Below are 27,417 nucleotides of genomic sequence, written 5' to 3'. Positions count from 1 at the left end.
TGTGACTAATGAGACTTGTGTTCTTGTTATTTACTTGTAATTTATTAAGATCTGTCTTTGGAAAGGGGCAAATAGAACACATTATGTTGTTGATGACAATATTTGATAGTCAATAATCATTACCTGATTAAAATATAAGAATCAGGGATGGGATACTTATATCTTTTGTAAGTAAAAGCAGGAATATAGGCTGCAGAGAGAAAAAGGACAGAAAATCCAGGCCTATGAGATACTTGGAGATGGATGTCTGAGAGATCCAGATACCCAGATTCACAAAAAACAGTGACATATGGATTATGTGCCATATGTAATTTCTGAAAGAATTCCTATCTACTAAGTATCAATCCAAAAAGCAGTAATTGATGAATAGGATTGAAGTTCTTTCAATAGCCTGCTTTAAATATAGATGGTATAAAATCTGTTTCGTGAGAAACAAGATAATCTGATAGAAAACTAGCTATATGATATTAAGTAAATGGTTCTTATTTCTTCATATAAAAAGCACGTTACCGCCATGTAAAGCAAGTGATTCTTAGGTTGAAAACCTCAACATGCCTGGTTCTTGATGTACAGAATCCTTTCTGCATGAAAGAAAGACCTTGGATCTTTTGGGGTTTTTATTTGAGGATTCCAGTGTTCAGTATATTAGGAGAAAGTCTACCAGTGTAGCTGACGCAATAAGTTCACAATCTCATGTAGGCAGCTGCATCTCTGGGATGGCCAGCCCCAGGCTAATTGCCAACCAAGCAAAGAGTTCATTTTTGCCTGCGTTCTTCCAATGAGGATACAACTAGAATGAGTGCTGGTGTTGGGGGAGGCTAAACTCCACATCTACCCATCTTAGGTTCTCCCCGGGGGGACTCATTACCAAGAGGATATCATCAAAAGAAAAAATTTATAAAGGTTTGCAGTGCACATCACACCGAAGAAATCAAAAATAAAGAGGAACTCAAAGCAGCAGCTTAAAACTGTCGGCTTTATAGCGTCTTCAGCAAAGAACAATAATACATTTGTAGAAAAAATGATAGCCTAAAGAAAAGCAGTTTTAGGCTATCAAGGGCGGCAAACTGGAAAGGTAAATATATGGGAAGACATTAACACTAAGATTTGTTTCTGGATTCCTCTTTCCAAAAATATATATACATATATATTTTGGGGTGGCATATCCCAGCTTCCTTCACAAGGCTTTATGCCTCGCTCTAAGGAATCCCTGCTGAGCCAAGCTCTAGTTATTGGTATTTGAGTTAAATTACAGTTATAGGTGGAATGGGTTTATGAGTCATTTCATTAGAATGTTTTCAAAAGATGTGCCCTTAGTCTCTTCTTTGACCAAAAGTGTGTGCAGAAGCCCCATCCTCTAAGGGATTGTACAGAATGTCTGGAGCTCTGTAGAGTTGGTTTTTTCCCCCCTCCTGAGGAAAGCAAGATTACTCTTTAACAGTTAAAAGCGTTGTTCCTATTAGGGATAATGTAACACCACGTCATCCTTCCTATATAGTACAATCATTATGCATACACTATAAAAACAGACTGCATGGTGACTAATTTTCAAATAAACCCATAGACTAAATCACAGCATATATAAATCATTTCTATCTCAACTGCTCACTTAAACCTGAACAAATTTTCTGGAAGCATGTTAATTTTCCTATGATACTCCTTAATATTTCTTGCAGAGCTGGTTTGGTGGTCACATATTCTTGCAGTTTCTGCCTATCTTGGAAGCTCTTTATCTCTCCTTCTATTCTGAATGAGAGCCTTGCTGGATAGAGTTTTCTTGCCTGCATGTTCTTCTCATCTAGGACCCTGAATCAATCCCGCCAGCCCTTTCTGGCCTCCCAGGTCTCTGAGGAGAGGTCTGCTATTAATGTAACAATTCTCCCCATATTCGTTAAGAATCTGCTGCCTCTATCTACTTTACAGATTTTCTCTTTTTCTATAGAATTTGCAAGTTTCACTATTAAGTGTTGAGGTGTTGAACGGTTTTTATTGATTTGGGGGGAGGACCACTCTATCTCCTGGGTCTGAGTGCCTATTCCCCTCCTGAATTAGGGAAGCTCTCAGCTTGGATTTGTTTAAATATGCTTTCTGGCCCTCTGTCCTTCTGGGTGCTCTCTGGAACCCCAGTGATACGTAATTCTTCCTTCTGAAGCTGTCATGTATTTCCCTTAACCTTTCCTCGTGGTCCTTTCATTGTTTTTCTCTGTTTTCCTCAGCTTCCTTCCTTGCCATCAAGGAGTCTTCTGTGTTGCTCATTCTTTCTTCCAGCACCTTATGCCTTGCCATTAGGACCCCCAATTTGGATTGCACCTCATTTAATTGATTTTTAACTTCAGCCTGATGAGATCTTAATTCTGCAGTTGTGAAGCCTCCACCCGCCCCGGGGGGAGGCAGGACCTCGGCCGTGTCCCCCGGGCCCTGGGCTCCGGGGCCTGTGCTGCCTGCACCGCGCTCCCGGGGCCGCGGCGGGCGCCCGAAGGCAGCAGGTGCAGCGCCCCGCCCGCCCGGAGCCCCCGCCTGCCCCCCTGCTTCTCCCTGAGGCCCCGCCGCCTGCGGCTCCAGCGCTGTCCCGAGCTGGGCCCGCGGGCCTGGGGCGCTCTGCCCCGGGCGTGCCTCGTCTGCTAGTGACCCCAGGAACCTGGGGGCTCCGCCGCCCCTCCTGGGGTTCAGCCCGACACCCCTCCTCTCCGGGGCTGGGCTCTAGGGGCGCCCAGGCTTTCCCGCCAGGCTGGAGCCATCTCCTCTGGCCTGCAGCTCCCCACCCCCCCACCTGCCCCAGGCTTCTTCCTTCCTTTCCCTTTCCCTTTCCTTTTCCCTTTCCCTTTCCCTTTCCCTTTCCCTTTCCCTTTCCCTTTCCTTTTCCCTTTCCCTTTCCCTTTCCTTTTCCCCCTTTCCCCCTTTCCCCTTTTCCCCCTTTCTCCTTTTCCCCCTTTCCCCCTTTCCCCCTTTCCCCTTTTCCCCCTTTCCCCCTTTCTCCCTTTTCCCCTTTCCCTTTCTCCCTTTCCCTTTCCCCCTTCCTGTCTTGTCTTGTTAGAAGCCAAAACTTTTCTCTCTGTAGAGTTCCGGCTGTTCTCTCTTTAAATCTCAGGTCACATTCGTAGGTGTTCAGGATGGTTTGGAAGTTCTGTCGGGAAGTTGGGGACCTGGTGAGGTGAGGACCCTACTCCTCCATCTTCATAAATCCCCTCTTTCAGGGTATTTGAAAGACTGCTTTGTCTTGTCCTCCAAATGGTGCCTCGTAAAGTCTGTACGCATATTTCAATGTAATTAAAAAATAGAGCCTTTTCCAGTAGCTGTTAAAAAGAACATCTCAGTTATTTTGTATCAAAGGCAATTTCATGCACTTTTTTTTTTATAAACTGCTTATTCAGTCAGCATTTTCCAGTGCTCCTGAGAGGGCAGTGAGGTGCCAAGTGATTGGCCTATAAAGCTGCTGGCTAAGGACAAAGTTTCTGCTTGCACTCCGGACAAGTGTCTGGCGCAAAAGCAGATTCCATGGGGATGGATGTGGGGCTGGCCAGGCCGGCCACTGATGTGGGGTGGGCTCTTGTTCAGAGGGGTTTCCAGGTCCCATTCCCCCTTTCTGGTGACCAATGACTGAAATACCCTTTGGATTGTTGGACAGTCCTAACTTTCCTAACTCCAGCGACCTCAACTTAGTTTTACTTAATAGCTGGTGTTTAATATTGTCCTTTGTGGTTTTATGTTTCCTCCCTTTTTTTATTGTATAAGACTCATGGCTTTCACATCCGTTTCCATGTAGAGGAACTCCAGCTGGCGACTAGACTGCGGGCAACCTCACTGAAGGAGAGAAAGCATTTTGGGGGCATTTTTCGAGACCATGTGGTGGATACCCGACAGTACTTGGAACATGTTAGAGAGTCCACGACAGGTATGCTGGCCATTAACGACCCAGCCTGAGGGAATTGTTCACGTGAAACCTGTGCATGTTTGTGTTTAAGAGTGTGTGTAAAACTTCATCCCATCACTGTGAGTGGAGGTAACCTCCCAATCTGCTTACGTTGTTGTAATGGCACCTGATTTTGCAGAAACAGAGACTATTAGAGAGTCCTAGATGGACTCTCCATTTTTCTCTTCCTTTTATAGCCACTAAGACAGAATGACCCAGCTCTTTGAATGCACTGAGACTTTAGATAAAAGAAACCTAAGCATAATTACAACATTTACATTATTCTGGCTCCCCACCCACTCCCCCTGTTGGAAGCCTTGTGTTAGAGATCTTTCTTCTGATCTCTTGTTAAATATTTTAATCTTCTATTTTAACTCTCTAAATGTCTGCTTGAGTGAGGACTCCTCTAAATGGATGATACATACTCTGGACATCAGCTGTATGTAAATGTTTATGTGTTTGGTGGTTAATATCCTTGTTTGGCCTAACTTTGGCTTTCAGTATTGGGATGTCCACATTATTTAGGTACAGTCAGTCTGCTTGTTTCATTATTGACACGTGAATTCATTTTTGCAGGCACGCTGGGTAGACCTGTAAAGCTATTCACAAACCATTTCCGAGTGACGTCCCGCCCCCAGCAGGTCACATATAAGTACAACATTGACTACATGCCAGACATCGAGGATGGAAAAGTTCGTTCAGAATTGCTTTTGCAGCATAAAGCATTTATTGGAGAGTGCCATATATTTGATGGGAGCTCTTTATTATTACCTCACAAGCTACTGTTGCCGGTTAAGTACTGTTATTGGATGTTTTCTTTTTAAATTTTATTTACTTGATAGAGCAAGAGAGAATGAGCAAGAGGGCGGAGGAACAGGGAGAAGCAGTCTCCCCACTGAGCAGGGAGCACAACTCGGGGCTCAATCCCAGGACCTGGGATCACTACCTGAGCCAAAGGCAGATGCTTAACAAATTGAACCACCCAGTCACCCTAGACATTTTCTTGACCTTTGTTCTCTTCCTCTCACATCTTCACTGTTTTAAAGCAAATACCATTTTTGTACAACGATTTGAGGAGACCTGAAGATCTCTTGCCCATGGGATTTGTAACACCCACGTGCCATGTGTGCTTATCACTGATGTTCCCTCCTGCCTCATGTCAGTGCTTTTTTTTATGTCAGTGCTTAAAATGAATCTGAGAGCAAAATATATACATGTTTTTACATTTTCAAAGGCAAATATGGGTCAAGTGCTGATGAAGTATTGAATAGTTTTTATCTTTCAGCAAAAACATTAGAAGGACTTAATATTTTTTCAATAAACATCTATTTACCAAATGGATAATCTACAGGAGCTCATTTAAGTTAAAAAAAAGTAGTTGTAAATGTTTAATTCTGACTCCTCACTTTAGCCTTATAAGTCTTGTATTGTCCCTGCATGTGTCACACTAGTGTGTTTTATACCCAGGTGACCTATTGATTTGTGGTTCAATAATGAGCTTATTGTCTTCGGAAGGACTGCTAGACCCTCTTGTTTTTTCTTTATCTCAGAAAACGGAATTGGTCAGCCTACTGAAAAACCAGGTTGTGAAGCTGACCATTGAATTCATCAGCGAACTCTCACCCAACTCACCAGACTGCTTACGCTATTACAACATTCTCTTTAGAAGGTGTGTTTATAAGCTTTAGTTTCCTTGAGATATGACTGTGTTCATGTGTCAGTGGCATTGAACATAGACATTTGCTCCTAGAATTTCATGTTCTTGACACCTCCTCATCCTGAGAGGGCAACGGATCTTGGGGATGAAATGGGACTTGACCCTCACCTAGACATGCTTAAGTTCTGTGGCCTATCCTCAGTATTCTCCCTGCCTACCCCCATATCCTGTGCCTGGACCTGCCTGGAAGGAGGAGCATACATCGAGTATGCATGCCTATGCATATTTCTCCCTAGAGCAAATGCACTGGTTTTTTATTTTGTAGTAACAGTGGTGGACAAATATCCCAAATTGGAGGCACGTCATCTGCAAAAGATGTTTTGGTTCATTTCTGGGAATGGAGGATATCCTAATGGTCTTTCCATGACAGTTTGTTGTATATAAGGGAAAGGAGGGGAAAACAGAGGATAAATGGACCTTAATATCTACCTCACAATATAATTTACTTGTACCAGGTACATCTGTTTATTATGTGTAATACAAAGTTGCTGGCAGATTTTTCCCCCTAATGTATCCTCATGTGTATTACCAAATGCTTAATATTCATACTATTTCAACAAAACTTATTCTTCAATTTTTAGAATTTTGAAGCAGATGAATTTGAAGCAAGTTGGTCGCAACTATTATAACAAGCAAGAGGCCACTGAGTTCTTCGATCACAAGTTGGTATAAAATAGTTTCATGTAATGTTTGTAATGTATACATCTAAATCCCATAGATTCTCACATGCATACATATGTAGGTATATATGTGTAAGCCTGTGGTTGATGATAAAATGGTTTAACAAAAATTAGGTATAACTAGCACAGCAGGTAAATCTCTATTGGAAAGGTCCTTCAAAAGACCATTTCTTATTAAAAATAAGAGATGAAACGGCTTGACTCTCAAGTGCCTTTTTAGGGCCCTGTGACACTTGCTCTATACTCAGAGCTTGGAGTTTGATAATCCCATCTAACGTGTTCTATTTGCAGGCTGGTCATCTGGCCTGGATACGTTACTTCTATTTTTGAGTATGAAACCAGCATTACCCTCTGTGCTGATGTGAACCATAAACTGCTCCGAATGCAAACAGCTTATGATTTAATAACAGGTCTTCGTGATCCACAAACCAGAAAGGAAGATGTTGAGCAAGTTTCTAAAGAATTAATCGGGTCAATTGTTTTTACACTGTAAGTCTGCTTAAAAAAAAAAAAAAACAACAAACCTATCCCATTACTTTGATCACCACCCCCACCCCGAGAAGATGTTCCCATAGTTCTCAAACCACTCAGTAGTTAAAGTTCAGAAGCTGACCTGGCATGGCAATGGCCAAGTCAGTCCATGCTTTTCTCATCTAGGTCTATTGCATGAGAGAGGGATACGTGTCATTTGTAGACTTCGCTGTTCTTAATTCCTAATGCTGATCCAGTCATCTTGTGGAACCCTGTCCTGCACATAACAGAATATATTCCTTCCAAATTTCTTTTGCTTTGTGTCTAACTAGTTAAAAAAAAATCAGGGCTTAATTAGATAGAACCTATGGGCAAATTTCCACTTGAAGTTAGTTTTTTCCTCTCCCTTTAAACCAGACACTTTGAGTGTGGATTGAAAGTTGTTTAGCAACATCATCTTAAGAGTAAAGTTGAGGACTTTTGCTCCCTAATTTCAAAACATATAAAGCTAGTAATCAAGACAGTGGCAAAAGGACAAATGAAAAGATTGATGGAATAGAATTGAGTCCCAAAGTCAGTTTATAGTCAGTTTCTTTTTTTCAACAAGAGTGTCAAGACAGTTTAGAGAAGGAATACTCTTTCAGCAAATATTGCTGTGACCACTGGGTATCCACCTGGCCCTTCCTGACACAATATACAAAATTAACTCCAATTTCACTCCAAGATAAACTCAAAATAGACCTCAATGTAAGTGTTAAAAGTTTAAAAGTCTTTGAAGAAACTATAGGAGTAAATCTTCTTTAGGTGAGCAAAACCCTTATAGGACACCAACAGAGAAGGGATGACAAAAGAAAAGTATAAATTGTACTTCATCAAATTAAACACGTTTGTTCTTCAAAGTCAAAAGTGAAAAACAATGGATAGAAAGGTGATTTGCAATTGTTTTCTCTCAATCTCATAACTTGCATCTATTTAAGTAAAGAACAGGTACAAGTCAAAAGATAACTTTTAAAAAATGGGTAAAGGATCTGAATCAACATTTCTCTGAACAAAATATAAAAATGATCCATAATCACATGAAAATATACTCAATGTTATTAGCCATGAGGGAAATGCAGAGTAAAACCACAGTGAAATAGCACTTCGTACCCACTAGGATGGCTAAAATTAAGAAAGCAGATACTAGGGATCCCTGGGTGGCGCAGAGGTTTGGCGCCTGCCTTTGGCCCAGGGCGCGATCCTGGAGACCCGGGATCGAATCCCACGTCGGGCTCCCGCTGCATGGAGCCTGTTTCTCCCTCTGCCTATGTCTCTGCCTCTCTCTCTCTGTGTGACTATCATAAATAATAAATAAAAAATTTAAAAAAAAAAAAAAAAAAGCAGATACTAAATGTTGGCAAGGATGTGAAAAATCTGAACCAACCCTCAAACGTTGCTGGTATAAATGTGAAATGGTATGATCTCCTTGGAAAACAGTATGGCACTTCCTCAACATGCTAAATATAGTGTGGCCATGTGATCCAGCAGTTCTATTCCTGGTTATGTACCCAAGAAAAATGAAAACTTATGGCCAATGTACCAATTTTGTAGACCTGACAGCATTATTCATAATAGCTTAAGAGTGTAAACAACTTGAATGTTCATCCGCTGAAACATATATCCCATTATAGATATGCTATGTTTTTATTTGGCAATAAGTAGGAATTAAGTACAAGTATATGCTATAGCAGGAATGAATCTCGAAAGACATTATGCTGAGTGGGAGAAGGCAGTCAGGAAGGGTCACATATCGTATGACTCAATTCCTATGCAACAGGTCAGGTAGGCAAACGTATAGGATGGACTTTAAACTAGCAGTTATCTAAGGACTGGGGAAGTTGAGTGGACATGAGGAGTGACTGCTCGTGGTTGTGGTGTTTGGGTTGTGTTGAAGAGTGTACAACTCGGTGAATATATTGAATATAATAAAGCTGATATATCCTGCAATTACCTGTAGGATTTAAAGCCTATTAATTCTTGCCTGATCCCATGCTATGAATACATTAGGAATAATACCATATATTGTGAATATTCCACAGGTATAACAACAAAACCTATAGGGTGGATGCTATTAATGGGGAGGATAATCCCAGAACCAAATTTAAGAAATCAGGTGGTGCTGAAATCACCTTTGTAGACTACTACAGGGAGGTATGCAATCTTTTATTTCAGTATGTCTAAATATTTTTTCTTATTTAATCAAATATGTCTCCTATGTATAACTGATAGTCACATGTTAGATCATAAGTCAAAATCTATATATTACAGGGTTTCTCTTGGAGGGTATTATAACTTACATGAATTTGTCCATGTATTTGGGTACCTTGTATATATGTTACATAATTAGAATGGCTCCAATAAGACCTCTTTAATGAGTCTTGGACATGGCTATGATAGTTTTAAACATGTTGATGGATTGGTGGGTTGAAAATAAAATATGGCAAAATTTCAGATATGAGGACTTCACCTATGTAGAAGTTTCAGCTCTCTAGGACTTGGTTCAAAATGAAAAAGTGAAAAATTACTATCAGAAATTATGTCACTTGTGTGCTAAATCTCATAACTCATGGATTCCTCAATCTTTTTTTTTATTTTTTTATTTTTATTTTTTTTAATTTATTTATGATAGTCAGAGAGAGAGAGAGAGGCAGAGACATAGGCAGAGGGAGAAGCAGGCTCCATGCACCGGGAGCCCGATGTGGGATTCGATCCCGGGTCTCCAGGATCGCGCCCTGGGCCAAAGGCAGGCGCCAAACCGCTGCGCCACCCAGGGATCCCGGATTCCTCAATCTTTATTCACAAAGAAACAAGTAAACTTCATGAACAAAGATGCACTAGGTGGTGAGGTTGGTTCTCTAGCTTTGGCAGTTAAGAGAGAATTCAAGGAGTTAGAGATATTTATAGCAAACGGAAAGAACTTAGAAAAGCATAAGCTGGGTTTTTTTTTTCTCTAAATTTTATTAGGAATCCAAAACCTAGCTACTTGGAAGCACTGAGAGTACACAGCCATTCAAGGGTATGGTGCTATTATGGCATCATCCCCACTTGTGCTCCACGCTTAGTACTTACTTGTTTAACCTGAAAGCATGTAATGAGTGCTCATTATACAACTTGGGTATACATTGGTAAGACTACTGAGTTCTCTGTTCTTAAGGAACTTGCATCCTTGTAGCAGGAAGAGAGATGGCAGACAAGAAGAAAGCATGTATTGGGGGAAATCTATGCAGATAATCAAGAGGTGTTATGGAGAATGTCTGGTGGCTTAGACTGCTGGTCATAGAAAGCTCTGAGTAGCTGGCATGTGACTGTCAGAAAGGAGCAAGCTGTGTGCAGATTGGTGAGAAGAATTGTCTCTTACACCACTTTCAGGATGGGCATGATGTATCCAGATCCCAAACAAGGCTAGAGTGTCCTGTCAAGAAATAAACCCAGTTGTGGGTGGGACGTGTACAGGGTTGCAGGATATGACGTCAGAGGAGGACGTGGGAGCCACACTGTATAAAGTTCTATCCACCTACACACATTGGATTTTACCGTTAAGTGAGACTATACAGATAGATGAAATGGGGCACTTTATTTTACAGATGTGGGTCTAATGTACAGGGAATGTATGGGTACAGGGAATATGCGGGTAAAAAGGGAGGCAGGGACACCAGTAGGGAGGTGCTTAAGTCCATTTAGATCAGTGATAATGGTAACCTGGATTAGAAAGGGAATGGATGGGGCAGACAAGAGGACTTTTGATGGCTCAAATGTAGTGAGTAATGGTAAGAGGAGTCTCTGGCTTTATCTGAGGAAGTGAGTGGAGGCTGGCATCACTTATTGCAATGGGAGATTCTGTGTGAGGAGCTGGCTTGGGGATTGTTGGGTTGACATAGCCTATGATGGAGTTGCAGACAGGGATATCAGGCTGATATTTGCTTGCTCATTCTCCAGATTTTACTTCAAAAGTCATTGGTTTAGGTGACCTTTGAAATGACTTGAGTAGTCTTGGGATGTCCTGGTGGGAACTCAGTATAATAACAGATGGCAATCTAGTTGTGTTGTCATGAGATCTAGAAAAATCCTGAAATCCATAGATGAGCCCTTAAAAGGAAAGCACAATCCTGGCTTGCAGAAAAGCTTTCATAGTAATGCAAAGTGGGACAAGGAAATTCCTGTGGAGATGCAGAAGTTGGTGTTGTAGGAGATCCGTCTGGGATATCACAGGACAGCCATGAGAATTAATAGTGTGTTTCTCAAAGTTCTCGACAGAACAGCTTGTACAAAGGCTGTGCTAGTCTCAGTGGTGGGAGTGGTGATTGAGGCCCTAAAATGATGCCATGATTCCGCACACATGTATATACATATACTTGCACAAGCTCCTGCCTTAAGACTCTAGAAGCAGGGGAACGGAGGTGAATCCCAGCTGCCTTTCAAATAACTACAGAGAATTAAAAGTAGTAGTTCAGCTCCAGAGGTAAAGCACCATGAACACTGGATTTGAAGTCTTCTTGTCTCTGGAACTCCTTTGACATTCTCAAGATACTTAACCAATCCCACCAGAATTCATGTGGCTAACTGGTGACTGATGAGGATCTCACTGGTCAGCATGGAAGGATCTATGACAGACCATCACTTTATGTGGGAGAGGAAAGGCACTTTATTGTACAGGAATTGCAGCCTAGGGATAGGAGCTTCTGGATAGATGTCTTGGCAAATGCCTTTTCCTGGCGGAAAAGTTTCGATGATGCAGGAGGCATGTTTGGAATAGCTGTAGTATTGCAGCTGCAAGGAGTGACCAGGTTTGTCGTCCCCCATTAATGTGGGAATCCTCTTCAAAGTTCTTAATTACATCCTTAATTTTTTAAGGCAGTACTATAGTGAGAAATATGTAATTCAAGGCTTGGTCCTGCATTTACCTATAGCAAGTCAAAGAAGGCTGGTACAGTGACCCCAACACAATGTTTATGAGAGTCTTGTTCTCCTGGGCCATGTGTGCTTACAAGGAAAAAAGAGGTCATCCCTGGGACATCTAAATTAAGAGACTATTAAGAGTATCTTTAACGTGTTCTTAAACTTGGGGAAATAGTCTTCCTAGCACACCCCTGGGCCTCTGTTGGTGATCCAGACTTTTTTGTACCTATTTAGGTGACTTGACTAGGCTTTGCTGACAGTCACACCAGTGTTCTTTCTCACCTCTTTTGAGCAGCAGTATAATACAGAGGTTACTGACCTAACTCAGCCACTGTTGATCAGCAAAGGCAAATGGAAAAAGAGCCAACAGGACACACCCCATAAGCCTATAATGCTGGTTCCTGAGCTATGCTACCTGACAGGTACTTCAGATTTATGCAGTCCTCATAGAAGACCACCCCTTTCAAGCCCCAGATGTTATGATGTAGAAGTACAGGCTTCTCACAGTACTCCATAATGACCCAGAGCTGTGTTCTCTCCATTGGCTCTTCCTCTTCCAGATAAAATCATCAAGGCTTCTTCACATACATATTTATTCTTGCTTGTTTAGCTATATCTTCTTAACTTTTTAAAGGTCTATCAGATAAAATGCGAAAAGACTACAGGGTGATGAGAGACTTGGCTCTTCATATGAGGTTGGATCCAGAAAGAAGGCAGCACGAATTACGGAAACTGATGAATACTATACAAACGTAAGTCCTATTCTTCTCTCTGTGTCTTTGTGTGTGTGTCCTGAAGATGAGACCCGTGCAGAACTCTTGATATCTCAGATTCTCCAACTAAAAAACAACAGGTTGGAAGAAAACGACCTCTTGTGGGAACAACTCTATTTGTTCCATTGATGCAAAGTTAGAGGAGGTCTGGAGGGGAAGAACAAAATAGAAAGACCCTAAGCACAAATGTGAGAGAGGACATGATTTCAGAGTACTAGAAACCCTCTCTCTGCAACATGTCAATACAGAAGACAAACAACAAGGCATCTTAGATTAAAGGAGAATTTTGCAAATGGATCATCATTTTTGCTTATTTCCTTTGGTTCTATTCTGTGGAAATATTTTAACTTTCAGAAATAGGGAGGTACAACGGGAACTTCAACTCTGGGATTTGAAATTTGATACCAACTTCGTGTCCTTCTCGGGAAGGATCTTGAAAGAAGTAAGAATTTTTCAAGGAAGAAGAGCGGTAAGACAGCTTCAAAATGGTCATGTTCTAGTTACTCTTGCAGTCATTTGGGGCCAAATGAATAATAATGCAGAGGACCTAAGTCAGGTCAGTAACTCACTGCTCTCTCTTCTTGGGCTGTTTGTCCTTTCTCTAGGGGAGAGCGAGCAGGTGTTCAGTTAGAAAGCATGTAACATCCTTGGCATATAGTAAACTCTATAGTTTACCATGTTTGGAGTTGTGGACATCTCTCGTGGCAAAACAATCTGCCAAGTATATCCTTAAGAGTCAAATAGCTAGAATCCAAACAATCCAGAGTAACCCATGATAGAATCCCAGTATTACTTACCACTATCTTAAGGGAAGAGTATGTAATTCAGTTATGACCAAAGTTTAAAATTGTAACGTTTCAGTAGGAAGTAGCAAGAATTTGCAATAGAAAGGCTCTTTGTCGGTATTTCTTTAAAAATTGAAGTCTTATACTATGTCTTCCAGTTTGACTCCCATCCACAGTTTGCAGATTGGTCGAGAGAGACCAGAAGTGGACCCTTACTCAATGTGAAGTCACTAGATCATTGGCTAATACTCTATCCTACGAGAAATTATGGAGCCGCCTCATCCTTAGTACAGAGTCTACGGAAAGTCACACCCACCATGGGCATAGCTATGAGAGAGGCAAAAATGTAAGTAGAGCTGAAATTAAGATCTATAACAACCGATCTTCAAATCGGAGGTAAAGTGGAGTCAGATTATATTAAATTATAGGAATTGGTCACTGTATTAAAACCCTGGAGGTTTGTAAACAAAAAAGCCTAATCTATTCCAATTAACTGTAAAATAGGCTTTGGGGATATATAGTTTGTGGCTATTGGGATACATGCTGAGGAAGCCAAACATTGAACTTATTTTTGTTTTAAGAACAAACTTATCAGGGTACTTGGGTGGCTCAGTCAGTTAAGCATCTGACTCTTGGTTTTGGCTCAGATCCAGCTGGGTGCTCAGTGGAGAGTATGCTTAAGATTCACTCTCTGCCCCTCCCCTTATGTGTGCATTTTACCCCTACGCAAATAAGCTCAGGAGTTATGGAAACTGTCTGATGTACAGGCAGCAGGGCAAGATTTCTAACACGTGCTCAGACCTCCAACAGGACATGGGGTCATAAGAAAGAGCAATTACTGTTTGGTTGCTTTCTAACTATAATGGAAGATCCTCAAAGTATTATTTCTAACATGATGATGCTTCTAGGAAGATTTTTTGGGGATAATCCTCAATCAGACTAGGGAAATTCCTTTCTCATTTTAAAAATTTCTTTTCACATGAATGAATGTGGAATTCTATCAAATGCATTTTGTACTTTTTTTTTTTTACATTTAATCTGCAATTATTTTTCCTATAATTCACCACACTAACTGTTTCTTTTTCTGAAGATTGCATTTCAGGCTTACTGTCACCCTAGGCCCATGGTATTCTACTTTTTTTTTTTATGATTTTTAATTTACTTATCTGATAGAGAATGAGAGCTATCACAGGAGGAGAGAAAGAGAAAGAGGCACTGAGCAGGGAGCCTGATATTCTAATATCATTGCTACTTTCAAGTTATTCTTTGGTTTTTGAACGTATATGATTTAATGATTTTACTCTGTCAATGGGACACCTGAGTGGCTCAGCGGTTTAGCTCTCGCTCAAATAAGTAAATCTTTCATGACCATTAGTTAAAAGTAGTTTTTTTTTTTTTTAACATTGTACCTTGTTTTTATGTGGTGCTCCATTGGCTGCATAAAACGTTTGTTACATACTTAACTTTTGAATACAGATGATATATACTTATTTTCTAGGCTTGAAGTAAGTGATACAGTCCAGTCCTATACAACCGTCTTAGAAAATCATGTTTCCTCCAAAACACAGATGGTAAGTTTCTATTTGATAGCACTTCCTTTTTTTTTTTTTTCAGATTTTATTTATTTATTCATACAGATGCAGATAGAGAGAGGCAGAGACACAGGCAGAGGGAGAAGCAGGCTCCATGCAGAGAGCACGACGTGGGACTCGATCCAGGGTCTCCAGGATCACACCCTGGGCTGCAGGCGGTGCTAAACCGTTACACCACCGGGGCTGCCCCCACCCTTTTTTTTTTTTTTTTTACAAAGATTTTATTTATTCATGAAAGAGACAGGAGAGACAGAAGCAGGCTCCATGCAGGGAGCCCGATGTAGGACTCCAGGATCATGCCCTGGGCCAAAGGCAGGTGCTAAACCGCTGAGCCACTCAGGTGTCCCATTGACAGCAGCTTCCTGTCTTACCTTGTAGTGTTATAAATCTCATCTGTTAGATCTTGAGTGTCTACCACTCAAAATTAATCTCAAGTGCCCTTTCTTTGGCAGGGACTTGTCTTCAATTTCTGTCCTTTCCTGTCTCTGAGGCTGTCAGCCTGTTCATGGTCTCTGACCTTTCAGCCATGTTCACTGGAGAGTGGGCAAACACTTTGGGAGAAAGTGGCCTCAATTGCTGAGATCATCTCTCTGGGTCCCTACTTCTTTCCTGTCTTAACCTAATAACTCTTTATGACCTTGTTAGACTGCCTGAGCCCCAAACAGGCACAGTCCCTGTGTTTTCATCAGTTTGAACAGCTCTTCTTAGGAGGAGACTGGCCTATGCTATTCCAGAAGCTGAAATTGTAGGATGCATTAGCTGACCACTCTCTGAATACTCAGAAATCATCACAGAAAAAATTAGAATCTAGATTTTGCAATTGTACTTAAAAGCCTGACGTATTGAGCTATTGAAATATACATAAATACGTATATTTATATATGTGTATATATAAATAAATGGAGGTGTGTGTGTGTGTAATCTGTACCCAAAAGATTAGGTGCTTTAAGAAAAGCATATCTATAAGTTAGTTTAGCCTTCATCTTTAAGTGATCCCAACAGGCATGGAGAAATCCTAAGCCAATAATGGATTGGTGTCCTTTCAAACACACACATTGACTGCAGTCTATTACAATTAGAAATCATTAAATCATATACATTCAAAAACCAAAGAATAACTTGAAAGTAGCAATGATATTAGAATATCAGGCTCCCTGCTCAGTGCCTCTTTCTCTTTCTCTCCTCCTGTGATAACTCTCATTCTCTATCAGATAAGTAAATTAAAAATCATAAAAAAAAAGTAGAATACCATGGGCCTAGGGTGACAGTAAGCCTGAAATGCAATCTTCAGAAAAAGAAAGTGTGGTGAATTATAGGAAAAATAATTGCAGATTAAATGTAAAAAAAAAAAAAAAAGTACAAAATGCATTTGATAGAATTCCACATTCATTCATGTGAAAAGAAATTTTTAAAATGAGAAAGGAATTTCCCTAGTCTGATTGAGGATTATCCCCAAAAAATCTTCCTAGAAGCATCATGTTAGAAATAATACATTGAGGATCTTCCATTATAGTTAGAAAGCAACCAAACAGTAATTGCTCTTTCTTATGACCCCATGTCCTGTTGGAGGTCTGAGCACGTGTTAGAAATCTTGCCCTGCTGCCTGTACATCAGACAGTTTCCATAACTCCTGAGCTTATTTGCTTAGGGGTAAAATGGGGATACTAGTCTTGATCTCAGTAGGTTATTGAAGAATTAACTGAGTCAAGTACAATGCTTGGCAAGTGCTCTCACATAGCACCCATCATGTAAGGGGTGACGTTCCTGATGATGGTACGTTTCAGTCTGTGCTTGTTAACCCTCTGTGTCAACTTCATGATAAACTCCTAGAAACAGAATAGCCAGGACGTAAAGACTTTGCAAGTGCAAGTGATTCATGCATATTGCCCATGCCTGGCTCCTAGGCTCTTTCCTCTTCCATATGCTCACCTTCGCCATTATTGAATGGAATGGGATTCCAGACCCTTTACCCTCCTGGGCCAGCTGTGGATTGAATGAACAGACTCTGTTCCTCCACCTAGGTAGTTTGCTTGACGTGACATCCACTTCTCCCATTACTGTGGTTTCATGTCCTCGGTAGTCTTGTTGCTTTCTTTCAAGGTCCTTTGCGTGCTGTCCAGTGAAAAGAAAGACCTGTATGATGGCATAAAACAATACCTGTGTGTCAAGTGTCCGACCCCAAGCCAGTGTGTCGTGGCACGGACCTTAGACAAACCCCAGACGCTGATGACCATTGCGACAAAGATTGCCCAGCAGATGAACTGCAAGATGGGAGGAGCCCTCTGGAAGGTGGAGACAGGAGTACGTTGGATTTCATTGCCTTCTCTTTATTTCACTTGTGTTCAGTGGAATTTAAGACTCAACCATCTTAAACGCAGTTGCTTAATTGTGCTTCTATTGTGTTCTAACTCAATGTCTTACCTTTTTTAAAAAATTTCAGTTACAGAATGCGATGTTCATTGGTATCGACTGTTTCCATGATATTGTAAATCGGCGGAAGTCAATTGCAGGCTTCGTGTCCAGCATCAATCAGGAATTGACGCAGTGAGTGGGCGTAGGCAGACATTGTGTAGATGGCAACTAGCTGTAGACCAAACAGGAGAGGTGGGCCTAACTAATGTTTGTTGACGAGGGCCATGGGCAGGGTATTCTCTTCCTCTTCTGGCAAAGTTATGCTCCAAATACATTTGATGTGGAAGGGTCTATATCATTTTTCTGTTGCTGCTTAACAGATGACGACAAACATGGCAGCTTAAGAGGACACTCCTGTGTCTGCGCGAAGGTCTGTCAGGCAGCCATCAGGTTGGCCATGTTGGCCAAGCCACATTCTCCTCTGGAGGCTTGAGGTCCTATTGCAAGTGCACATCCTTGTGGTAGAATCTTTTTTTTGTTTTGTTTTTGTTTTTGGTAGATGAAGGACAGAGGTCCCCCTTTCCTTGCTGGCTGCCAGCTACAGGCCTGTTTCAGCTCCTGGGACTTCATCCATATTCCTTCTCGAATGCCCTGCTCCCCCAGAGCACACAGTCCTTGTTCTCCTTCAAATCTCTCTTCCCCCTTCTGCTATCTTGCTTTTTCAGGGGGTTATGAAATTAGATAAGGTCCATCTGGAAAATCTTCCCTAAAGCCAACTGTGACATAGGACATAATCACAGGGGCGATACAATAGTCACAGATTCCAAGCGTTAGATTTCTGCTCACTGGGGGCTCTGATGATCAGTGAGTCTCCCCATTAACACACGGGGAAGGACTCAGGCCCCACATGGGGAAGACAGACCTAGGAATACAATCAGAAGCCTATAGGTACAGGATCTGCTCTTCACAGATCTATATGTAATGGATCTGCCGAAGAACATATGCTTCCATATCTCATGTTTCTCCCTTGCTCCAGGGATACTTTTGTTTTCTGTGCTTAGAGTAGAACCTACCTTCAAAGGAGTTTGCACATTCTTCAGTTTAGTTTCTTGAGCATTAGCATGTGTATGACCATCACCAATCACTGTTATGCTTCCTGAGGATTTACTAGCCCCCTTGGTATAATTACAGAGTATTCTTTAAGGGGGTCCATTTTTATTTTCATGAATGGCATCAATTATTCCAGTCTAGTTCCAGTTCTAGTTTAATATAATATTGGTTTGCTTTTATGGTGGGAGGGCATGTGGAAAATAATGTTTCAATCATGGAAAGAAATTAAGCTCTCATTCGGTTCATTTTTAAATTTTTAATTCTTTTAAATTGGAGTTCAATTTGCCAACATAGAACACCCAGTGCTCATCCCGCCAAGTGTCCCCTCAGTGCCCATCACCCAGTCACCCCAACCCCTACCCACCTCCCTTTCCACTACCCCTCGTTTCCCAGAGTTAGGTGTCTCTCATGTTTTGTCACCCTCACTGAGATTTTCACTCATTTTCTCTCCTTTCCCTTTATTCCCTTTCATTAATTTTTATATTTCCCAAATGATTTCATTCAGTTCATAAATAATTTTGAACCCTTGCTTTTTTTTATGGTGAAAAAATTTATATTTAGATTTATAGTTGGCTGGACTCAGTTTAGATGATCCCAATTTTGTTGGCAACATCCAAAGCTCATAATCAGGAGCCAGTCGAACATATGCTTTCTTCTCTCCATCAGACCTGATCAAGGTGTTGACCTTCGCCACATCAGTGTCATAGAGCTTCTTTACAGCCTGTTTTATCTGGTGCTTATTGGCCTTGACATCCACAATGAGCACAAGTGTATTGTTGTCTTCTATTTTCTTCATGGCTGACTCAGTAGTTAAGGGGAACTTGATGGCATAGTGATCAAGCTTGTTTCTCCTGGGGGCTCTCTTTCGAGGATATTTGGGCTGCCTTTGGAGACACGGGGTCTTGGGTCATCGGAATGTAGGTGACGTGCAGATCTTTTTTTTTTTTTTTTTTGTGACTGCTCGCCTTTCACCACTTTCTTAGCTTTCAAAGCCTTTTCTTTGGCTTCAGCTTTGGGAGGGGCAGGGGCTTCCTTCTTCACCTTCGGCGCCATCTTCATGAAAGGGCGAACCCTTGCTTTTTGGCACAACATTTCCACTGCTCTGTTCTCAGCATTTGAACATACCATGATTTCATCTTGTAGACTGTAAATTCTGGGGAAAAAAAGCAGACAAATGTATTATATCATGTCAGGTCATTGCAATAGTTTGAAGCAATTAAAAAAACAGGGGATAGAAACTTGAGACCAGTATTGCTTGATCTGTTGGGAAGTGGTCAAGTAAAAATTACTGCTCCAAAGCAGGTGGTTCCCATAAAGCATGATTATGGATGAACCATTTTTTTAAGACCTCAGCTTGGAAGCAGGAATCTCCAGGAACACTGGCTATTTATTTTGGGTGTCCACCATGAGACGGCAGTAGTCCTGCACATTGAAAGTGCGTGTAATTTGTACCAATGTTAGTGAATGCTTCCATATTCCTATTTGTGTGCATTCACAATTTTAATAAATGCCTAGGGTACTGGAAGAGACCAATGCTTCGATCTCTGCAGAGGCATCAAAGAATGGATTCCTGATTGGATCTTCAGCTACTCATAGTGACTCCCCCCTCCCCGCCACCAGAGGTCCTAGATTAACTCAGGATGAAAAATAAGGGAATTTTTAAGACTCCTATCTCAAACTGACAGCTTATTTTTCTCCAAACAAGGTGGTTCTCTCAGTGCATTTTCCAGGAATCGGGGCAGGAGCTTGTGAACGGGCTTAAAACCTGCTTGGAAGGTTAGTGTCCCATCAAGATTGGTGTGCCTGACTCCATCTGGGTAGTTGTCTGCAAGTGAACACACTGTCCCCCCGGAGACGTCTGGCAATGCCTAGAGATGCGCTCCATTGTAACAGCTGGGATGGAGGTGCTACTGGCCTCCAACTAGCGGGTAGAGACCAGGCATGCTACAGAAGACAGCAACACCCATTCTGCCCCCACAAAGAATTATCTGGCTCAGAATTTCTGTAGTGGTGCTGTTGAGAAATGCTGAGCTCACGTGAAGACCAAAAGGCAGTGAATGTGTCCTGGAGGCTACAGGATTGAAAGAACATGAACCTAGAAGCTGTTACAAATAGCAGTGGCCAGTTGGTTCTGAGTTACGGCTTATTCACCCATGTTTCTGGTTTCCTTCCAGCTGCCCTGAAGCTCTGGTGTAAACATAATCAGTTTCTACCACAAGCTATCATTGTGTATCGGGATGGAGTTGGGGATGGTCAGCTTCAAGCACTGATGGATCATGAAGTCCCACAGATTGAGTCCTCCTTAAGATCTGTGTACCCTAAAGACTCTGGGTATATAAATTGTAAAGTGCAGATTTTGTAAACTCTACATTTCAGTCTCTGAAAGGAATATCACAGTTATGATCTGTGAATTAAGAGAGAGAACATGGCACAGAGGGCATCAGTTGCTGGATGGGGAATTCATTCTTTGACTTTCTGGTCCACACCCAAGTCAGAGGACAGAGCAGAACTAAAACGTTCCTGATTGTGTTCTCCCCCATGGAACCGCCTAAGAACCTGTTCCTTTTTTTCTAATCTCCCTGCAAGCCTTGATGTAGGAGGGCTTGTTAAGGTCAGGTACTTATTAAAATCCATAAACACAGCCTGGTGATGGTTTGTGTTTAGGCAACTTCTTTATTCTGGAGTTTTGTAGGTCCTGGGGCTGGGGAATGCCTCTCCTCTGCCTCCTCTGCTTGTCACTGGGGCCTGGTTCCCACCACAGATAGGAGCAGCCCCAACCTTGTGAGGAAGTTCCTCCCCCTAAGATGTGAGTGGCTGTAAATAGAAACCTCTCTTACTGCTTAGGTCAAGCTCATGGAGCTAGGACAGTAAAGTTGGTGTGTGGGGGGACTATACCTTCCACAGATTCTTCTGAAGGAATCCTGTGTGTGTGGTGCTTCAAGTAGTTTGCGTGATCCTAAATAAAGCTGACTTTTTTGAAAAACAAACTTGAATTTTGGGGAATGACAGGTTTCATGGACTAACCTCCTGAATCAGTTTGGATTAGGCCCGTTACAAAAAAAAAAAACAACAAATTTCAGATGGATGGAAGATAGCAGAGTAGAGGTCCTCATGTCAGCTGGTCCCCCAAAATTAGCTACATAACTATCAAGCCATCCTGAACACCAATGAAATCAAGCCGAGTTGTAAGCAAGAATGGCTGAGTCTACAAATAGAAAAGTGAAAAAATGAAGTGGAGTGTGGAGAAGTAAAACGGAAAGGGATATATCAGAGGATAATGGGTGGGGTGGGGGAGGGAGCACGTGTAAGCCAACTTTAGGAAAGTGAAAGTTCAAATCTGGGCCCTTCAAAGTGTGCTCCTCTAGAGATGTCCCTGCCTGAAAGGGACTCATTGGTGAAAGGGTGCAGAACCACAGGTCAGTGCAGGGTGGCCGGGTCTCAATATTCCTGGAGGCCAGAAAGCATCCAGGTGCCTGAGCCAGCAGAGTTCCCAAGTACTGGTTCAGGGAAATGGCTTCAGATGAGCAAGCCTGCGAGAATGTTCAGTTTGTGGTGCCATCAACCACGATCTCCCGCCGGGCCAGGTGACCCCCGTCCACGTTGGGTCCATACAAGGGCCTGGAACACAGCCTGCACCTTCCTCTGGGAGAGGCAGAGTGGGTCAGCATTGGCCCGGTTGAACGTTCTCCTTGTGGGGGGCCAGCAACCACAGAAAGGGACACACCTCCCGTTCCTCCAGGAAGAGGGGGGGAGGGCAAGAGCGGCAAAGACTGCCTGAGGAAACCTAAACATTGCACATTTCCACGTCCCCCCAGGTCCCCTAGGGGAGAAATGGAGTAGGCAGGCACCATCGGAGTCTGCAGATTGGTCAATCACCACATCGCTCATCTCTGGGGCTGGAGATCGGGGTGTGGTCTTTTTGCCTCTCACCCCCCCAAAAAGACATGAAAGGTTTCAGGGAACAAAACCCTCACAGAGCAAACAGCCTGGCCCCCTGACAAGGTCGGTGCAACACCACCCAGGCACACACACCTGAGAATCTGTGCAGCAGGCCCTTCCTGGGAGGATCAGCTGGAAGGACAGGTGACCAGCACATTTCCTGACCAAACAGAAGTGGAACCTCCAGCACTGGGGAACATAGCACAGCAACTCAAGGTTTTCCTTGTATGATTCGGTTTTCTTTCAAGATACAGTCATCCTCTATTTTTTCCTTTATTCTCATCTCACCTAGTTTCTTGTTTTATCAAGTCTTCTTTTTGGAATCTTTTCTTTTTTAACTTTTATATTTTATTTATTTATTTATTTATTTATTTATTTATTTATTTATTTTAACTTTTATATTTTAATGATGTATTTTATTAAAAAGATTTTATTTATTTATTTATTCATGAGAGACAGAGAGAGAGGAAGAGACACAGGCAGAGGGAGAAGCGGGCTCCATGCAGGGAGCCCAACGTGGGACTCGATTCCGGGTCTCCAAGATCAGGCCCTGGGCCAAAGGCAGGCACCAAACCGCTGAGCCACCCAGGCGCCCCTAATGACATATTTTAATATTACTTGAGAAATGGACAGAGCAAAGGGGCAGACATTTCTCGAAAGAGGACCTACACGTGGCCAAAAGGCACGGGAAAGAATGCTCCACAACACCTGTGAACAGGAAAATACAATTCAAAAGCACAATGAGGTACCACGTTACACTGGTGAGAATGGCTAAATTTAACAACTAACGTTAGCAAGGATGTGGAGAAAGGGAGAAAGGGGAACCTTCCGGCCCTGCTGATGGGAAGGAAACTGGAGCAGCCACTCTGGAAAACAGTGCGAGGGTCCTCAGGCAGCTTAAAATAGAGTTTATGATACAAACTCTACTTATCTAACACTTTGTGATACAAAGTGTCTCCTCTCAAATACCACCCTTGTCTCCCCAGATGCACCCCTGTCTACAGAGCAGAAGTTGGTTGCTGTGCAGCTGCATTCACTTTGAAAGCACTATGAGGATACACGTTGCCCTGGTGACGGGAAACACCTCTGCCTTTCTTCCCACCTATCACTCTTTGAGCTGAGTGAGTGAGGAGTGAGGAGGTGATCAGCTCTCTACCTGGCGTTGTGACAATGGGCAATCTCAATTCTTTACACTGCGATGGTATGTTCCTAAAGATCTGAATGCTCTTTGCTACCAACTGGATGGTTAACTCTTTCTCTGACTATATTTCTCATTGTTTAGAGTTTCCTCTCCCCAAATTGTCATGCAGAGTTATATGTACGCGTTTTCGTTTGTTCTATTGCTCCATTTCTGTTTTTCGTTATTCTGCCAATCTAACTGCCTTGAATATTGTGCCTCCGTTTTGAAAAAATGTCTTACTCCCTATTATATCCTGCAGCCCTCATTTGTCATCACGAAGGACCTCACAGGGGGAAATATGGCCACGTCTATTTTCAGGTTTTGTTAGTGTCCAAAATTACATATTCAAAGTATTCATTTCAGAAATTAAGTGTGAATCCAGTTGATATGGAGGATACTTGTCATTGTTTATCAATGCTTTACAATGTCTTCCTTGCGTTTTTTCCCAAAATGGGGATCGAGTTCCGTATTTGCAGGGGCACGTTGCTACCTTCATCTGAATGGTTGCCCAAAAGTCAGCCTGTGAATGAGTGTCTCTGATTCCATTTATGCCCCAAACACACATTTCCTGTTACCCTTTGGGCATTTTCCAAAATTACACTTTATAGAGAGATCAATTTTATGCTATCCCTCATCCCATTCCTCCCCTCTTAAGGTGTAAGCATGGTGAATATATAATATTATTCTCAGGTATGCAACAAATAGCCAGTCTTTCTACTTGCGTGGATAATTGGTTAATAAACTAATGACTGAGAGATAACCATGTAAACACTTATTAGTCATTCTCAAAGAAAAATAGGTGATGCACACACTTGAGTAGAGAAAGTAAATTTTACAGATGTGGAGAATGGGAAGCATTTGCACCTAGGAATGTCGCTTGAAAACAGAGACTTCATTAGAGTTGTTTTCATATAACGTCTTACTCAGTTCTCCTAAACTGCCCTCCAGAACTCTGTCCAAAAGCTAAGCTGTGGTTTATCCGAGGACATGCCAAGGTCACCAGGCACTGTTTTGAGGCACGTATATTAGTGTGAGGAATAATTAATGCACAGTGACCTTGTCTCACACGTTTTAAAACACAAGAGTTGATACTAGTGACTCTACTTTCCTGCACACTACTATGCATCACATTTGATGTGCTGATCATGACTCAGGAATTGGAACGTCATGCAGGATAGTCAGGATAGATCAAGAGTCCCAAGAGTATATTCGGGGAGGAAGCAAATAGCTTTTTTTTTTTTTCTCAAGGCCTCTAATTCTGTGAATACTAAATGGTGTTAAGGTAAAATACTTGTATTTAGGCAAAGCCAGTTTGTGTTACAAGGCAATGGTCTGGGAAGTCAGATTCCCAGGGTTCAATCCAGCTCTGGAACTTGGGAAATGTGAGATGTCAGACAGGATATTTAGCTTCTACTTAACCTTCCTGATCACTATCCATACCTTTGTTCATTCAATGCTCATCAAACACATATGTGATGTTTTGTTGACACTCCCTCCTCCTCAGGTGGGGAAACAGAGACACAGTGATGAAGTTCATGAACTCTGAATTAAGGAGCCAGGATATGAATCCAAGCTTAGAGTCCCAAAACTCATATTCTAATTAGTGAACTAAACTGAAATGATGACTCAGGCATGGAGTCATTGGTTACTATGCATCTGTATGTCAGAAAGGACCTGTGCAAAGGGAAATCTCAGCACTGTCTACCATTATGAGGTCACCTCCATGCTTACATAGCCCAGGGAAGCTCTTGAGCCGTGGTGGTACAGATCCTGCCATAGTCACTAGTAGGAAAAGGACATAGGAGGCTGGTCAATTCCAAGTCATAGTTCTGGTCAGTTAAAGCATGATTATGGTCAGCTTAAAGCTATGATAGTGGTAGGTGCAAAGCCATGGTTGTGGTCGGTTTGCAGATTCTGAGGGTTTGGAGGCACCATTAGATAACCTGGTCAAAGTCTGTCAGTGCTGAGCACGTGACCTCGATCCGCTGAGAATCGAGGAGTTTCTTTCATGGTATATGATGGCATTGTCTGTATGATGAGTGCTAGTAATGGTGAAATGAGAGCCTACCCCTGGGACAATGAAGATCAGATCAAGGGCCAGGTTATGGTTAGCTTGGTATCCATTCCCTGCTCATTGCTATTTGCTTGTACAGCTGAGATACAGAGCTGACCAGTGCCCGACCATCAGTGTCATGGCATGGTCTGACCTCAGGCCATGGCACACATAAAATACAATAAGAATTGGAAGCAGAGTGGAGACTGCCCGGCTGGCTCATTAGTGGAGAATGCGACTCTTGATCTAGAGTCATGTGTCTAGTCTATGTTGAGCATGCAGCCGTCTTAAGGAAAAAAAAATGATGACACACATGTGGTAGTATGTCTAATAACACATTCACCCTGAGGCCTAAAACATGCTTGAATGTCATGAATTCACATTAACTGTTCAACATGTTTGGTCAGTTGAAGAGAAGCTACTTCTTGGCAGAGCCCTCATGGGACAGTATGTTTGGAAAATCCTGGGTTGTGAGTCCGCTTGGGAGAAGTCCACTGGTCACTGAGGGCAAGTCCACTGGTGCCCAGGAAGGCTTTATGGGAACCAGATGGCAGTGTGAGCGCTGGGGGAAGATAACCACAGTTGGGCTTCCCGTTGCCATTTCCAAGAGCTTGACTTGGGGGCAACTGCTTTGTGTTTTGGGTGAGGGATTGAAACCGGGAGGTGGATGGCTGCGTTAGGATGTGAACTTTACTCTTGGCTCAGGCAGTCCCCCTTGTTGTGGAATGTCTTGCACAGGGAACTTAGGGCAGGAGGATTTGAGAAAGAGACAGCCCTTGGTTCAGGGGTTCAGAGCATGATCTCCGGGACCCTAGGCAGATCTCAAGTGTTCAGGGACCTCTCTCCCCAGGGAACCAACTCATGTCCTGTCTCAGACCCCTTCCTCATCAGTATTGTAATTTTTGGCAAGTCGTCAACACTATTCACTGTGTTCTCAATGACTATGTTGTTCTGTTTTGCATATTGTCTCATCAAAAGAAAGGTATGTCCCCACACAGTGTCTGCTAGCGAATTTCTTGTTGTTCTTTGACAGTAAGGGCATTTGATATCCTCTAATCTCTTCCTGATTTCAAGCATATAATACGGCGTTGCTTATGACAGGCCCTTGGTTGCAGATAGAATTCCAGAACACATTGAATTTGTATCATTGAAGCTTTGTATCCGATCAGCAACATTTCCCCCTTTGTACCTCCTTCTAGCTCCTATTCTCTTTCCTGATGCTGTGTGTTGACTGTGCCAGGTGCACATATAAGTGCCATCATGCAGTATTTAATTTACATGGCCATGCATGTCATCACAATTCTTGAGGTTTCCTTCCCCTTAACTTGCGATAATATTTCATTGTAGAGATAGACTAATCTTTTTATCCTTTTGTTCATCAATGGACATGAAGTTGTTTCTTTTTTTTGGGTGTGCTGAAAGGTGCTGAAAACACTGTGCAGAATCTCTGCGAAATTCAGCTTTCAATATTTTCTGAACTACTTGCCAAAACTCAGATTGCAAGAATATACGTCAGACCTTTTTAAATATTTGGAGGGGTGAGACTCCACATTGTGTTTCATTGACAATTTATCAGTTTATATTCTCAGGAACCTTAAGCATATGGCAACTCCAAAGCCTTTCTGCATTGCATGCTCACTCAGGTTTCTCTGCAAGGCAAATCACCAGTAATAAGATCAAAGTTTGACCTCTGATAAGGTTATCACTCATTTTCAATGCTCTTCTAACAACTGCACCAGTTCACATTCCCACCTACAGTGCAACAGGGTTCCCCTTTGTCCGCATCCTCTCCAACATTTGTGGTTTCCTGTCTTGTGACTTTTCCCCATTATCACTGGTGTGCGGTGGTATCTAATTGTGGTTTGGATCTGTAGTTCTCTGATGGCCAGCAATGCGGGGCATCTTCTCATGTGCTTGTTG

The 27,417-nt window shown here is 42.2% G+C and overlaps 3 protein-coding genes across 3 annotated transcripts in view; 2 read left to right on the top strand and 1 right to left on the bottom strand.

Moving 5' to 3' along the window:
• Nucleotides 1-23,337, top strand: part of LOC140597389 (piwi-like protein 1) — a gene marked incomplete at its 5' end in the record, with an annotated part of 124,338 nt that extends 101,001 nt beyond the window's left edge. Inside the window, 16 exons of the mRNA XM_072745656.1 lie at nt 3,764-3,892; nt 4,487-4,701; nt 5,461-5,579; nt 6,209-6,289; nt 6,599-6,796; nt 8,857-8,968; nt 12,009-12,135; nt 12,348-12,465; nt 12,841-12,955; nt 13,430-13,617; nt 14,770-14,842; nt 16,964-17,164; nt 17,304-17,407; nt 20,031-20,101; nt 20,500-20,656; nt 23,251-23,337. Of these exons, the coding sequence (XP_072601757.1) occupies nt 3,764-3,892; nt 4,487-4,701; nt 5,461-5,579; nt 6,209-6,289; nt 6,599-6,796; nt 8,857-8,968; nt 12,009-12,135; nt 12,348-12,465; nt 12,841-12,955; nt 13,430-13,617; nt 14,770-14,842; nt 16,964-17,164; nt 17,304-17,407; nt 20,031-20,101; nt 20,500-20,656; nt 23,251-23,317 (2,075 nt within the window). The remainder of the gene's footprint in view (nt 1-3,763; nt 3,893-4,486; nt 4,702-5,460; nt 5,580-6,208; nt 6,290-6,598; nt 6,797-8,856; nt 8,969-12,008; nt 12,136-12,347; nt 12,466-12,840; nt 12,956-13,429; nt 13,618-14,769; nt 14,843-16,963; nt 17,165-17,303; nt 17,408-20,030; nt 20,102-20,499; nt 20,657-23,250) is intronic.
• The window catches only part of LOC140597372 (uncharacterized), a 340,786-nt gene that overhangs the window by 116,512 nt on the left and 196,857 nt on the right, over nt 1-27,417 (bottom strand). The window lies entirely within an intron of this gene.
• LOC140597362 (uncharacterized) overlaps nt 23,333-27,417 on the top strand; it is a 37,672-nt gene continuing 33,587 nt past the window's right edge. Inside the window, exon 1 of the mRNA XM_072745618.1 lies at nt 23,333-23,465. Coding sequence (XP_072601719.1) covers nt 23,435-23,465 — 31 coding nt within the window. The 5' untranslated portion in view covers nt 23,333-23,434. The remainder of the gene's footprint in view (nt 23,466-27,417) is intronic.

The sequence above is a fragment of the Vulpes vulpes genome, unplaced genomic scaffold (assembly GCF_048418805.1).
Source record: "Vulpes vulpes isolate BD-2025 unplaced genomic scaffold, VulVul3 u000000698, whole genome shotgun sequence".
Taxonomy (NCBI): Eukaryota; Metazoa; Chordata; class Mammalia; order Carnivora; family Canidae; genus Vulpes; species Vulpes vulpes.
The sequence above is the reverse complement of the archived record's forward strand: the minus strand, read 5'-3'. Positions and strand labels throughout refer to the sequence as shown.